The following is a 15,850-nucleotide window of genomic DNA, read 5'->3' on the forward strand; positions in this document are numbered from 1 at the left end:
ATAAATTGTTTAGATAAAAGTTGCACGGCTACTGAGAGATCTGGAGGGCCCATACGAGCCGCACGTTTCATTGTTTAGGTCGGCTACGACATATTAAACATATTAAAATAGCTAAAATATGCAAACGTGTATAGTAATTATAATGGCCCACCTTCAATGTGCATGGGTGTGCAGCTATTAAAGGTTTTGATTGTCTATCGAGTATGTATAATATAAAGTGTTTCAGAGCAGGACTGCAAAAATTCACTCTGTTAAGCTTTATCACAATTTTTCTAATACTTTTTTGGAATTAGGTTTACGGGGTAATTTGAAAAATTAAAATATTCCAAATTAAAAGTGCAATCTGTCTAGATAAACTGTCGATTGATTACATGTAATGAATGAGAGATCAGCACTTAGGAACCATATTATTATCTACGTCATCCATTACCCTTGCGGTCTCGGGTCCCCGTATGGGCACAGCTTGCATCCCAAACTGCGCGGTGAAGTTCCCTCCTCGCTGGACTCGCTGATGCGCCGTAGTGGTGGTGTGACTACCTCCGCAGTACCTGTTGCACACATTCATGGCTCTGGAAACAAGATCATAATTACATTTCATTTATTCAATCATATTTTTAGAAATCATACGATAACTTTCATTTAGGAAAATCAAAACAAATACTCTTTCTTTCCTTAAGTGCAGTAATAAAAGAACTTTCAAATCTACATAATATATGAAGCGATGTTAGTAATTAAAAATAATAATTCAGTCCCAAACTTACCCTTGCATATCTTCCGTGCCTTGACCCGCTACCATCTTCCGGGCTTTTCTCATGTTATCTAGATCCAAAAATAATAAAGTCGATCGGTGTCTCAGTGAAGGAATGAAAAATTAAAATATACATATTGTAATTATGGTATGAATATTGTTTAAACAAACCGAGATCATAACTGATGTACGGTTGCACGGAGGGATGTCTCGGCATTGGCTTGAAGCTCGGGAACCGCGGAATCTCCTCTCCGCATGCCATAAGCACCTTATTGTCGCACGATATGCAGTTCACATCCCTGGAGACCAAACTAAGGTAAACGCCAATTCTAAACAGATTATATTATGCATATTGACGAAGATAAAAACCAACTTGAGATATTTGGACTTGGTGCCGGCAGCTTCAGCCTCCTTTTTCATGGTCTCGATGACCTTCAGCCGCTCGTGAAGTCTGCGGATCTTGTCCGTGAGAGAATCCCTCAGTGGAGTTAATTCTTCGCGGTACAGTTTCAGGTCCATGTCTTTCTGCATCTCGTCTAGAGAGTTCCTCAAAGTTATTTCCTAAAAATCAATGGATTACGAAACAATAATACATTGTGAAACATGATACCCTTTTAAATATATTCAAATAAGAGAGAACAATGTTATCCATAGAAGTGTGTTTGAGAACTAATTATGGGAAGAAAACTGTAATTCGTTTAACCTCTAAAATAAATAATATGATAAAGCGACATTAAAAAAGATACTCTCAATTAAAGTTATGATTTCCTAAGAATCCGGTGCTACGCTATGATGTAGGGTGCATAGCAAAAATGTTGATGTCACCAGACCAGAGATGTCAAGTCACTTCAATAGAGCGATGCCATTATCTAGTGACCGTTATCACCTAATTTTATTAATTAATCAACTAATTTTACTTTTTCTTCGTCTTTCAGTACCTTGACGGGTCCCCCTGACGTTGGAGATCACTGCAGCGAAAGCATTTCTGTACTGCGCTATTTTTATATTCCGCAACCAGGACAACTGCTTATGGATGTACCCACCATAGTGATTCCTGGGAAAAGATGACCAGAGTGGGTTCCCGTTGCCTTCTCTGGTGAATTTTTCTGTCGAGGTTAACTTTTCTTAGCTGGTTGGTTCTGGTTTGGAGGCGCCAGAAACTCGCCTTCATTCTTTCGTTATCTGCTGTGATCACTCTGTTACGAGTGTGATCCCATTGCCCAGGGTTCGTGATGTGGACGCTAACGAGTTGAACTAGTCAGTACAGTAGTGTTGCCGGCGGAATGCAACTGGGCGTTTGCAGCATTTTAAAGAATCACACCCTCCTGCAAGATGTGACTCACTGCGACTATTATTATGAGTAGGTATATTTGGAATATGAGGAGTCATCGAAAGTAGAAAATTATCATTTATCGGAGAGTGAGATGTTTAAAAATCATAACAATTTTCTCACAAATTAAGTTCATCATTATTGATAATCCAAATCACGTTGGCACTTATTTTCAGACACAAAAATGTTCACCACTACACAAGAAAAAACATTCCGGTCTGTAAAAAAAGTATGTACCGCTGTTTAGCGTTCTGCTCACACTCAACACTCTCTAGGAAACCTGCGCTATCCAGTTTGTAAAGATAACGTTATAATGTCATCCACTGGTACATGACGGCCGCCAGATGACAGCACTGCTCTCTTAGCAAACATCTTCAGAGAGCACGGGCAGCTACCTGATGTAATTATTTCACTCACATTTAACAGGCAAAGTGATATATTTTATGACTAGTAAACGTTTGTTCAATTGTTCACGAATGATTGGAGTAAATAAAGAAAACAATTTACCTGATTGATAAGCTTGGTGTGCGCTTCGTTGAGGGACTCGAACAGATTGTTGTAGGCGATGTCAAACTGTTCAATGGAGAGCTTCGTGTTGACAAGTTTTATGTCCGCCTTGTCCTCCAACCAGTCCTCCACCTCCCTCTTGTCGGCTTTCACAGTCTTGATAACGTCCATTTCTTCAGCAATCATCTGCCACCGTAAGGACAATGTCGTGTAAGAACTAGTATAATTTTTTTGTCTATAATGGCTTCGGCAACGACCGCCTCGCACCGAATGTAATTATGAAAAAAAAAATTATAGTAAGTTATTCACAATTCGAGAATACTTTACGGTAGATCATAAAATATACAAAAATACATTTTGTGAAAAACAAACAAACCATCACCCCGTACGTAGAGAGAATAGAATGCCATATCACTCTGTCTTTGTAGAGGAAGCTGTATGAATATTTAACGCATTTAAGAATTAAATTCCTCTACAATAATTGTTCTTAATTTAATTATTTTGAATTGGAAATTCTGGATTTAGATTTTATACTTAATTATTTTTAATTAAAATTATCTTTGCTGTAACATTTTTTTTGTAAAAAAATATTTTGTATGAAGAATGCTGTTATAAGATAAATACTGATTTTAAATTAGGAGTACCTTAGTTATTTTTTCAATAAAAAAACCAGACGTCGCTTTACCTACCCAAAATAATTTCACTCAAAATACTAAAGTTTAGATACACTATTTTTACACATAATGTTTTTTTATTAGGCATTAAAAAACTGGTGTTTTGTGTGAACTCACATTTATCTTCAGAGTCTTATCATCCTTGTCTTCTAATAATTTATCCACCTTCGCATTGCTGGTCTCCATCTCCTCCTGGATCACCAGAATTTTGGTTGTTAGTTCACCGACACCTAAATGTTGGAACAATTAATAAAATGGCGAGACAAACAATGCGTTGTCTCAACTGAAGCGAGACTTACCCGAAGCTCTGGCCTCCGCAGCCGCTTTGTCGTTCAAGTTTCGCCAAATGGCCATCACCTCCTTCTCTATATCCGTTACTTGGTCTTGGAAAATATTCATCTGTTGATATAAAGTCCACAAAACACAAATTAATAGAAACTTGAAGATCCTCGGGTCCTCAGAACCAATTTAAAAAAAATAAAATAGTCTTACCTACCTACATATCTATTTTAAATTGCATGATGCAGATTAAATATGTATCTTTTTTAGATGATCCCATGTATGTTGGATTCGTTCTGACGTTTCGGCTACCATTGCAGGGTAAACTGTGTGTTTTGTAGAAAAAAATGTGTGTTTATGTACCAGTAATTTGTACGACATTCCCTGTCATTTTAGCAGTGTGTAGTGCAGTCGGCAGTAGGACATTCCCTGTCATTTTAGCAGTGTGTAGTGCCGGGAACCATATAAATTTTAATTTTTGCCCGTCATCTTTGTTTGTTATTTGGGTGTTTGTGTATTTCAATTGCCTCTTTTATTATTCTTGCAATGTATTTTCTAGGTTTATGCAAAATCCTCAGTTCGAAGGCAAAAAGATGTCCAGAGTCTATAAAGTGTTCCGCTATTGCGGATTTTTCAGGGTTCCCTAGTTTTCTTTTTTTTTAAAAAAAGGGGGAATTCTTTATTGACTAATTTGTTATATTTTTTTTGTTGTGTCCTCTCGATCCCTTCATTTGGAAAAAAAGACACAGCTTACTTGTTAACACCCAATATATAGGCATCATCATCATCACCCCCTTTTCACACCCAGTGGTGCATAGAGCACTGCATTAATTAATTAATTTATTTCATTAGGTAAACAAACAGTATGTACACAAATATTGCCAATTTCTTTGTATATTAGTGTAAGACAATCATGCACACACCAAAAAAATTGTTTACACTTGATACAATAATTTTAATTATGTTTAATATAATAAATGTAAAAGAAATGAAACGAAAAAATTTGTATATAATAATAAAGTTAAATATCTGCTTCTCTCAAAATTTCTATAATTTTTGACCTAAATTTACATACATTGTCACAAAAAATATCAGCCTCGGTAAATAAATTGTTATATTGGTCGCATATTCTAGGTATTGTAGATTGTTTCAAATAGTTTGTTGTTAATAAACCAAATGTAGCGTATATCAATAATCTGTCATATGAAGGTAAGGTAATCAGTCCTTACTTCAGATGCCAGTGAAACAATGAAATAATACAGTTTAAATAACTTTTAAAATCAATACTTCATGTCCACCCTGCCAGGAATCGAACCCAGGATCTCGAGAATAGTGGGCAAAAAAGCCAACCACTACACTAAGACGCGGACTGATCTTCAATTGATTTCCTTTTGCAGAATTTTTACCTGAGTCCGGGGTTCTGATTCTGTTTCACAAACAGAACCGTATTCCTCATTCGCCTGGACATAGAGATATAAGCATAGGAAATAAATTTATCTCTGGTGTTATTGGTGTAAAACAAATAAGTGTTAAATTTGAATGATTCGAAATTCAAACCTGATTATTGAAAGCATTATCCAACCGAGATATCTGATCGTTGATTTCACAGAACTTTGTATCCATCCCACTGATGCGATTCATATTCAACCCGGAGCCGTTGGACTCGGTCAATTCCTCTGCAAAAATACGCTCACATATTACAACTCCACAAAATCACACAAAAAATAAAACATCATATCACATTTACATAAGAATCATTTATAAAATAATGCAATTGATTTAATATAAATACGGTAGAACTCTGTTTACCCGTTCTCCAGTCATCCGGATTGCCAAATATCCGGATCGTTATCAGGAAATAAAAAAAAAGGAGATGTTATAATAACAAATAAACAAGAGCGCTGGCGGCCGTAGCACCAACGACTAACTTTGCTGGACATGTTTAAGTAAGTTTTTTATATGATTCCAATTCACTGTAATATTTCTATATAATATAATTGAATGGTTAATCCCTTATCCAGATTTCTGCATATCCGGATAATGTCTGGCACTCATTCATCCGGATAATTGGAGTTTTACTGTTTTATTTACGAACGAAAATGATATTCGAACACTAAAAATGGAATGCGAATGTGATTGATTTATTACAAAAATTATTTAATTTACCTGGAATTGAGGCCTTGAAAGACTTGAAGACATTACTCAACTCCTGAACTTCCTCTTTCAGGACATCAAAATCATTCAATATTCCATCAATGAGTCCCAAGATACTCGTAGATCCTTCGAGTCCACTAGCAACAAATAATATCACAGAAATGTAGTACATAATATTTACAATTCAAAATATAAAATTTATCTGATTCAAATATAATTTGGAAAATAAAAAAATACTTAAGTAAATATTACCCTCTTCGCCTCTTCTTTTTTGGGCCATCCTCGTTATCTGAATATAAATAAATAAAAATTAACAAAAGTCTTATATTGACTGCCTTCATTACTCCCTACATTCTATGTCCAAGCCCGATGGTTCTCGGTTCGATTTCCGATGAGATCATAAAAATCAAACGTGATTTTACTTAGCCCTGGTTTTCTTGTACTGTAATACACCACTGTAATTGGGCCCCCTGATGTGTTGTGGTTTGTGGAGCAAAAATAAACTTTACAAATAGTTTTCATTTCATTTTTTTGCACCACAACAGGCCAGGAGGCCCAATTACAGTGGTGAATTAGATTACAGAACAACCAGGCTTGAGAAAAATCACATTTTAATTTTTGTGTTCTCACCGGGAATCGAACACGGAACCTTCCATAAGTGAGTCAAGCGTCTTGACCACTACACCACGGAGTTTCATTAGGGTCACAGATTAGATAAGGTTAGGTTATTTAGATATTTTTCAACAGAGATGAAGCTGCTGAGAATATAGCGTTTACAGAGCGTATGATCTGTCATCAGCTGGATTAAATGATCACTGTAACATTCACCATTTTGCCTATAAGTAACTGACTTCCATATTCATGCAAAGCATTTTTTATCAAATTTTGTTTACATAATACATGCTCGGTTAAGATATTACATTCGCAATAAGTTGGTTTTCCGTAGAAAATATAATTATGGAGAAAACTAACGACATCTATTAAATTTTTTATGAAATAAATATTTTCATTCTTATAATTTACTATTTTCCATTTGTCATTTTCATCGAGTTGTAAATAACTTACTGTTGGAAAATGGGAATCTAGTTGCCGTAGAGCGGAGCAAGTTGGAAGGAGTAAGTTTTTTAGAGACCTGAAATCTTTTTATTGGGTTGGTTTCTGAGTGAAAAATATTTAAATATTAATATCGATCCTGTCGCAGAAAAATCCTGAATTTGTCTACAATTTGGACATACTCGAAATATTGTCAGGTTAGGTAAGCTAAGTTTAGGTTAGAATATAGAAAATGAACAAATGTATGTTATTTCTCGCTACATACCAACACTGACATCCGAGGTCAGAGAAGTGTCCGACGCCAGGCCGAGTTCCTGCGCTATCTTGTTGCACATGACGGCCAAGTCTTCTATAATGGAGGACAGCTTCTCTATTCCCATCTCCGCAGCATCCATCCTCGCCACCATGTTCATCATCTGCCACATCTCTGACACGGACTTGGATCCCCTTTGTGTCCTGACAAAAGAACGCTCTTATTGATATGTTTTGTAGATAAAATTCCAAAGAAGTTATCATTAAATTATGTGTCAAACACTTAGGCTTGGTTGTTTAACTTTTTATTATCTAACTATAAGTGCTTTCAAATGAGTAAACAACTTTTACAAGGATAAAATGTTTACAGCAAATAATATAATAAATCAATTCTAATTTTACAAATTTGAAGGGCAGCTGTCAGAATCCGCAATGAGTATCCCAGAGGGTCAGACAAAGTGGCTTGGAAGAGTTATTGGATAGGAGTCCTTTATTTGTAATAGAATTCAAATTATTTTTAACATAGCCAGATCGGTTTTTAAAGATGCTGGTGTCTACGGGTGACTGCCTTTTAAACCCTGAAATCAGTTTAACACTCACTCGGGTATGGGTCGCCTTTAGATCTCCTTTTGTCTGATTCCTACACCAACCTATCTGGCTTGGGAGACCCTTCCGGTTGTCATACTATTGCTCACATCGCCTGGTGAATCATGGAAACGCTCGAGCCTCCTCACCACAAGGTAGAGATCCGTAGTACGACAATACAATAGACACCAAAAAGTATACGAAGACAATCTAATACGATGCACAATTTTTTTTTTTTAAATAGACTTGTTTATTATCAAATCGAGAAATTGTTATGCTACCGATTATAACCTGTAATTGCACATTGTTCTTATATTCTCATTGATGGAAGCTTTCAATTGAAATAATTCAAATAATGATGTCAATCTTACTGGTTTAATAAATCCTTATTTTTGGGTATAGTATCACTGAGTTGTCCTTCGAGTTGGCTTACTTTCTCCTGCAGCAAATTATACTGCGAGGAAGTCGCCACCGACAAGCGCTTGGACGACCTCTCTTTAGACTTGACACTTCCTAAAGGAAGTCCAAAACAACTTTGTTAGATACAAACTTTATCTAAGTTAAGAGTTTGCACATTTTGGCGGCAGCTTTGTAAACTACAGTATCTTAAAAACTTCAGGTTTTACGAAGAGCTAAATGAAGGCATGTAAATTGACATTTTTTATCATTTTATATAAATTTAGCATTATATTTTGTAAACTTCATGCAAATCATAATTATGTCAAAAGAAATGTTTAAAACGTCTTCAATCAGCTCTCTTGAAACATTTTTACCTCCCCTGCAACAACACTATACTGGTTTTGATAAAAGTTGGTGAAAAAAAAACAATTTCACCTCCTATAAGAACATTGTTAAATAATCATGTTTTTAATTCATGAGTATTATTGTTTAACATATTAATCAACGCCCAAGAAAATGTACAAAATTATGGCATTCATAACTCAGATCTACTTAATAAATATTATATTGTCATTGGAGAAATAATAAAAACATAATTTTAATGTATCTACATATTTTATTATGCATTTTTTATATTTTTGGTAGTCATTTGTAAATTTAATCTGGGTGTGATTTTTTCAAAATCAATCAATTTGAATAAAAATTATCATATCATTCAATATCAACCAAGAAATTATTGAAAATCAATTTACCTACTTCTTCAGGTTCCTCTCCTTCCACACGTTCCACTAGAAATATATAAATGTTAATTATTTTTATAATTTTTAATTATTTGGATATAATTTTTCCTAGGTAAAGAATATTCTGATAGATGAACTGAACAATTAGTTTGTGACTTTTGTCAGTGGAAGTTTATTGATATTTTAATAAAATTAATTTAACTAAATGACAGTTTGATACTTAGCTCTCTTAGAAATGAAATTCTGAAGAATTAATAAAATCAATTCACCGATAGTGGGTATTTACCAAAATTTAGCGGAAACTTTAGTTTGGAAATTTGTAACTAATTATAGGAAATTAAATATTCCAAAGGTTTTTTTTTATATTAAGCGTTCTTTATTTTCCAATTTTGTATTATCGCTTTGCACCTCTGCCCCCATGAAAGAAGTCAGATTCAGAAAGCTGTCCTCCCCCTCCCTTTTATAATTTACTTTGAATCAATCAGAACTAGAGCAGTAGTCACGATTTGTTTGAATGTGTTGACAGTTGCGATATGAATGAATAAATGTTGAACTTGGATACACCCATGCTTCCACTAATTCATTTATATTTCTGAACCACAGTTAGTAAAAACATATAATTTGATATGTAAAGAAAATCTGAATAAACATCTCTTTCCTCTTTATTCCTTTTTCTAATAGTATAAATTTAACATATACAAATACAGTTATTTCTATTTTTGTATATCTTAGCTTTTTTTTTTCTGTTGAATATGTTTTGCAACTTAAATTATATAAATAAACTTTTATTTTATCGGTCGGTTGGAAGAAATTGCCATTTGGTAATAAGCCCACCAATGTACAATTAACATTATGTACAAAAAGTTAAATAAATAAATTTTAAAAAACATATTCTTACCCACAGTAATCGTTTCAGAAGCTTTTGATCCTGAAAATATAAATAAGTCTCTTACGCCTTCAGGAAATAAGATAAATTATTACATTATGCAAATATAATAATAATAATACCAGTATTTATCATAATATTAATTTATAATAGTGTTAAGGTGGGAAAAATTTTACTTCTCATTTGAGTAAATTTACAACAATAATTGTTATTTGATTGTGTTCTTTGACAAGACATGGTAAATTACCAACAACAAAAAATAAATCATTTATAAAATAGACTGATCTCTCAACGGAAATCAGAGAATCATCATCGGTGTATAATCCAGGATGAAGGAAATATAATTTGAAAAGTAATAAAACATACAAAACTTTTGCTTACCAGCTTCTGCCCCTTCACCCTCCTAGAAAATAGATAGTATTAATTTAATTACTTTTGCCAAAGTGAATAAATATATTTCACACTAACAATCTCCTTATAAAATAGGATAAACAAAGGTAAAGTATACTCAGTTCCCTAAAGCATGGAGAAAATGTCAAAACATTTTAAAACAAAAAAAAACATAGTAGTTGAGAACTTACCGCGCCCTCTTCTGGTTCCTTCCCTTCTTCTTCTACAGCCCCTTCAGAAACTTCTCCGGATGTCTGTAAATATTTTTTGTTCATTAAAAATATTAAATAGTTTATGGACACAGACAACAAAGCACACATTTAATTTACCCACGAACATACACTTCAGCACGTTTTATTTTTAGATGTGTAATATTGTTTTATGTTTTTTCTTTATATATCCAATGTTTTTTTTCTCATGTACTCGTATTTAAAACTCTTATAAATAAACAACTACAACAGTGTAAGTCACTCTCCAAGCACAAGAGTTAGTCTTTTTTGGAGAGTTACAGTGATAACATTTACTAGATGTGTAAAAGTAGAAATGTATAGAATTTTTTAAAAACATGTACCTTTTATGAAATTTATTAATAAAAAAATATTAACACTGTGATAAAAAAATAAGCTTAAATTGTTTATAGCTTTTCAAACCTGTATTTATTCTTCTAAATTTATTTTATCGCCTTCAAAGTACTCCCCTCCTGATATGATTTACTTATGACAACGTTTATTTCCAATCCTCTTACAAATGTTAAGGTAGATTTTTAGAATGGCCTTTAAAGCGCGCAGCGATTTGGTTTTTATCTGGTATTTTTTTTATAACAAATGTTATAATATTGTATATTCATCCAAAAGCAATCTTAACACCATAACATTCATCAGCCTGCCTATGTCTATAACTCATCACTTTTGGAACTCATATTGTATAAGCCAAATATAAAAAATCTTCTTCACTGTTTAGATGGTGTAGTGGTCAAGATGCTTGACTCACACACGGAAGGTTCCGGGTTCGATTCCCGGAGAGAACACAAAAAATTCAATGTGATTTTTCTCAGGCCTGGGTGTTCTGTGATGTAATTCACCACTGTAATTGGGCCTCCTGGCCTGTTGTGGTGCAAAAAAAAAATGTGTGTAAAAAAAATGTGTGGATATCTATTTATGAAAAAACATTTATGAAGAACTTTATTTCTATCGCTGTTATTTAGAATGTCACAAAAAAACATTCATTTCCTTTTTGAACCGGGTTGAGGACACATGGTAGAGTTACAGACTTACGAATCAGGGATCCAAGGTTTGAACCTTTTTTACCATTGAAATAGTTATAACTAAAGTATATTCACGAACCCACTGCCTGATATGACGTGACTGACCCATTTCACAACATGGCGAAAATCCACAAGACATGATATAATAACATTGGGTGGATTGATATTAATTTATTGTATTAAATAAAAATACTAAATTTATTTACAATATTTTGAGTTTGTCCAAATTTTTGTAGACAAGGACTGGATTCAACTCCCTGGGGAGCTGTTTATATTAATATATTACAACAGAGATGAAGAACTAGAGCATTATATAGATTACTATATTTATTTCTTTAATGCAAAGCAAATGCAATAACCAGTACACCATGAGGCTGACTAATTTCCACTCGATTTCCTTTTACAAGATTTTTACCTGAGAGTAGCCGCTGAACAAATACAAAATAATATAATAAATGTCAATTTTATCCCTATTTTTCCTTTTAATTACCATGCCGTGTGGATTTGGATGAAACGTGTGAAATGGGCCATTCTCTGTTTATTTTGAAATTTTAGTAATAATGAACACAGTATAGCTAAAAATGCACCTAAAATTTGAATATTTATAAATTATAAGAATGCATTTTTTTCATAAATATATTATAAAAAAATATATATATTTTTAAAAGCAATTTATTCAAGTTAATCACTTTATGGAGTAATATGAATGTATTTGTATGAATAAATAATGACAGATCACAAGTGCTGTAAATGCCTAGACTTCCATATTCCTTCTCAAAAATGTTTTTCCTCCCAGTTGCAACAAATCAAGATTTATTTAATGTTTAATCTATTTTATTTACACTATACGCATATAATAATTTTTCTCTAAATTCGATAAGTTGGTTGGTTTGCTTTTTGTGAACTGTTTGAAAATAGGCTAAAAAAGTTAATGAAACAATAAATAATACAAATTCTTGCCTTTTCAATAACATATTCCGAGAGAATAACACTGCCGCCTTTCTGACCACACTCCATCATCGTCCTAACGGCGGCTCCATCTTCTCCTCTAAACTCTATTTTGGCATTCTGGATATTAACCTGCTTGGCAATCACATGAAGAAGGGCGTGCAGTAAGGTGAAGTTAACAGCGCCAGCCTACGATCACAATCAAACAAAAATACATTTCAAAATATTATTGGGCAAAGTCACGAAATTCAATTTTATATAAGGCAGAGCAAAATATATTTTTTATAATGACAAATAAGCGCCCTTGAGGTATTTCATTACAAAAATAGCGCTATATAAGTTATCCGTAATAATAATAATAAAAAAGCAAAGTTTTTTGTCAGTAAACGAGTTGGCCTTAAAAAAATATTTTAAGTTTCATAAACCTCGATTTTAATCGAATTTTACTCCACTACTTTTACTGTAAGCTTGACTTGTTTTATGGATGTACAAATACAAATTAAAAGCCATGTATAATAAAGTAGCGCAGAACTGAGACCCTTTCGCTATAGTGATTGCCAACGTTGGGGGAACTCACAAAGCACCGCAAGAAGAAGAAGAAGATAAAGACAGTAAAAAAATATTGTTATATGAAAAAAAACATTTATGAAGAAAATGAAATATCAAAATTTAAACTTAAGGTTATAACACATCTGTTAAACAATTTATAAATTAAATATATATATATGTACCTTTATACATATACAGCCTGTAACTGGGGGGGTGGATCATCGGTGGCAGAGGAATGGGGGACTTCAATGCCTATCGATTTAATATTGTTTTATTTTTATTTTTTAAAGTAAATGCTCAAAAAAGCTCCATCGTTCGTTTTGTATAAACTACACCTTTTAATAAAATTTCGACAAAACGACTGAATATCGCTGAACATACATGGGGGTTAAATCGATAAGCATTAAAGTCCCCAATCACTCTGCCACCGATGATCCACCTCTCCAGTTACAGGCTGTGTATAAAAATTTTAATACAAGAGCACACATACAAGAGAAAACATCAGCTTTTTAGGACAGTCGATTAGAGCTGATTATAGACATAACTTAATAAGTCAAATAATTCACATGAAATTTACAAAGTACAATCCTGAATTCAAATAAGATTCTTTAACTAATGTTAGTAAATATTTATATATGTTGATGAATTTTGAAATTAACTAATTCTGTAACATTCATTAATATTAACATTAACTCATCTTGTAACTTTTATCCACACCTGATGGAGCATAGGGCACTACATTGATAAAATAAATACATTGTAAAAATACACTTTAAAATTTTGAGAATGGTATTTAAAAAATTTAACTTATTATTTAATTGTTAAATAAATTAATTGTATTTGAAAATAAAACAACATATTTGTTCTGTTTTCAAAGATGAAGTATAATTGCCAAAGGTGCAAGGATTATTTTTCTGCCAAATTGATTGATGTTTCCCCACAAAATTAAGTTAACTGAAAAAATCATTATAAAATTGCCGTTTTTTATACTACGTCTTCCTATCCCAGAACGTCCCCACTAGACCCTGGGCAAATTCGGCAACCCTTATCATGTCCGATCAATGAAATTTTATTAGAAAATAGGGGCGAGGAAGGCGATGAGGAAGTTCAGTGTTTTTTTTTATTTGTTAATAGACTATTAATCATCATCATTCCCTTTCCGCACCTAATGGTGCATAGGGCACTGCATTGGTACACCAATCGCAGCATATCTTGATCATTTTTGTTACATGAAGGTAAGATGATCAGTGTAACGCTTCAGGTACCAGTCCAGGGACTATGAAATATTGTGGTTTAAAAAAACACCTTTTTAAGTAAATATTTCATATCAACCATGTCGGGAATCGATCCCGAGACCTCTTGCATGGTAGGCAAACGCGCTGACCATTACATCTTGAGGCCGACGACTAAACTAAGCCAAAAATTATTTTTTTAATTTTATGTATCGTATTGTCAGCGTTATGATTTTTTAAAGTTTTGTATTTTTGAAATTACTCCGCGTGAGACGTCTCAAGTTCTCTTCCCCTTCTTCTCGGCCAGTTCTGCTGATTGGTCCGTTGACTTACCGTGAACCTTTTACAACTCTCTTATCATCGGTTGATTCATAAGAACGTGTGATGTCATTCAAAGTAGTTCGTTTTTAAAAAAATATTTTTTCACACATTTTTAAGGAACTTAGCGGTTTACCGGTTTATGTCCTTACATCAGTTTTTAATAATAATTGTTTCAATCAAACCTCTGGAGTTCCAAGTGATAAATCAATCAGTTGACATATTTCAACAAAAACTGGAGGTGCTGATCGGGTCGATTTTGTCGATTTCGCTGATATTCCTGACGCGGACATATTTAATTTTGATAAAGTAATAAAAACTATAATTTAAATTTTATATATAAAACACGACACATAATTTTAAGTGCACATAAAAATTTGTGACCAACACATTTGTCGAATTTGCAGCAAAACAAAACCGTATTCTTATTTCAAAATGCTCACATTATTAAGACGTTACCACAACACCAACCTAGAATATAAAAGTTGAGAACAAGTAGGTATTTTACTAATTGACATGAATATCTTTTTATTACTTACTTTCAAAATAAATCATTTACTAGTTGTAACCATGTTGTAACCGATTGCACTATAAAATACAGTACATATATAAATAACAGAAGCGGCAAATTATATCTAACTGAAGGCCAACTAGATAGAGAAAAGAAGATAAGGCAATCATTATTCATAATTTAACTCAATAAATATACTCTAAAACTCAAATTTTAATTCAGATCTTTTGACATCCACATTGGGTTTTGACAATTCAACAATTTTGGCGTTTGGCGCTGGAAAATCAAATCTCGCCAAATCTGTTGAGTTTTATTTATTAGTTGGTATGATTGTATTGTGTTTTCCAAGCCGCCAGTGTTTTTGAACGTGTGCGAGTGGCCAATTTTTACAACTCCATTTTGCATTACTTTATAAAAACATGCATTTTTTATGTTTATGAACCAATGAGTACCCGATGACGTAATCTGTTTAAAAATTATAGACTAAAAGAAACCGTGATCTTATGTTTGATTTCAAAACTATACAAATATGCCTACAAGAGTGCTTATATGTAAAATTATACTTACTGTACGGGTGGAAAAAAGTACTAATTTTAAAAATTAAAGGAAAAAATATCTGAAAGATACGTAATGAAAATATTGCTCTGAAATATCGACCTCTGCTTTATTTCTTTATTCCCATATTCACATAATATTAAATTGGGTACCTAATACAAATTAAAATATTAGATCAGCCTTACATTCAGGCGTACAAAGTACTGATAAAATAATAATTATCTTCCTTAAACAGATGCATCAATAATGCTAACCAAAACGAAATACTTAAATTTTATAAACGTATAAATATAATCAAAGATTAATGCTATTAAATCAGTTGGATCGAAAAATAAAGTTTTTATGTTTCTATTGGTCAAAAATATTATGATTATTGCATTGGCTAAAACTGCTAGGGAGAAAAAAACAGAGTCAAATTTAATAGATTTTTTCAAGGTTGACAATTTCATAGATTTACACGTTATAGCGAAATAACA

At 32.9% G+C, this 15,850-nt stretch overlaps 1 protein-coding gene across 3 annotated transcripts in view; it reads right to left on the reverse strand.

The window, feature by feature from the left end:
* LOC148276350 (uncharacterized) overlaps positions 1–14,720 on the reverse strand; it is a 28,036-nt gene extending 13,316 nt beyond the window's left edge. The window contains exons 1-18 of one of the 3 annotated variants that reach the window (XM_088234401.1): positions 14,494–14,720; positions 12,222–12,398; positions 10,189–10,251; positions 9,989–10,010; positions 9,620–9,649; positions 8,734–8,769; positions 7,954–8,095; positions 7,011–7,201; positions 5,945–5,981; positions 5,705–5,829; positions 5,096–5,214; positions 3,559–3,658; positions 3,377–3,489; positions 2,586–2,771; positions 1,122–1,309; positions 920–1,047; positions 762–819; positions 431–569 (exon numbers count right to left, since the gene is read on the reverse strand). In XM_088234401.1, the coding sequence (XP_088090527.1) occupies positions 431–569; positions 762–819; positions 920–1,047; positions 1,122–1,309; positions 2,586–2,771; positions 3,377–3,489; positions 3,559–3,658; positions 5,096–5,214; positions 5,705–5,829; positions 5,945–5,981; positions 7,011–7,201; positions 7,954–8,095; positions 8,734–8,769; positions 9,620–9,649; positions 9,989–10,010; positions 10,189–10,251; positions 12,222–12,398; positions 14,494–14,601 (1,962 nt within the window). In that variant the 5' untranslated portion in view covers positions 14,602–14,720. Of the gene's footprint in view, positions 1–430; positions 570–761; positions 820–919; positions 1,048–1,121; positions 1,310–2,585; positions 2,772–3,376; positions 3,490–3,558; positions 3,659–5,095; positions 5,215–5,704; positions 5,830–5,944; positions 5,982–7,010; positions 7,202–7,953; positions 8,096–8,733; positions 8,770–9,619; positions 9,650–9,988; positions 10,011–10,188; positions 10,252–12,221; positions 12,399–14,493 lie in introns of those variants that run through there. The other 2 variants (XM_088234402.1, XM_088234403.1) reach the window with 2 other exon arrangements.
* Positions 14,721–15,850: the final 1,130 nt, after the last annotated feature.

This window comes from Micrasema longulum, unplaced genomic scaffold, assembly GCF_059751315.1.
Source record: "Micrasema longulum isolate JH-2025_06_02 unplaced genomic scaffold, ASM5975131v1 h1tg001235l, whole genome shotgun sequence".
Taxonomy (NCBI): Eukaryota; Metazoa; Arthropoda; class Insecta; order Trichoptera; family Brachycentridae; genus Micrasema; species Micrasema longulum.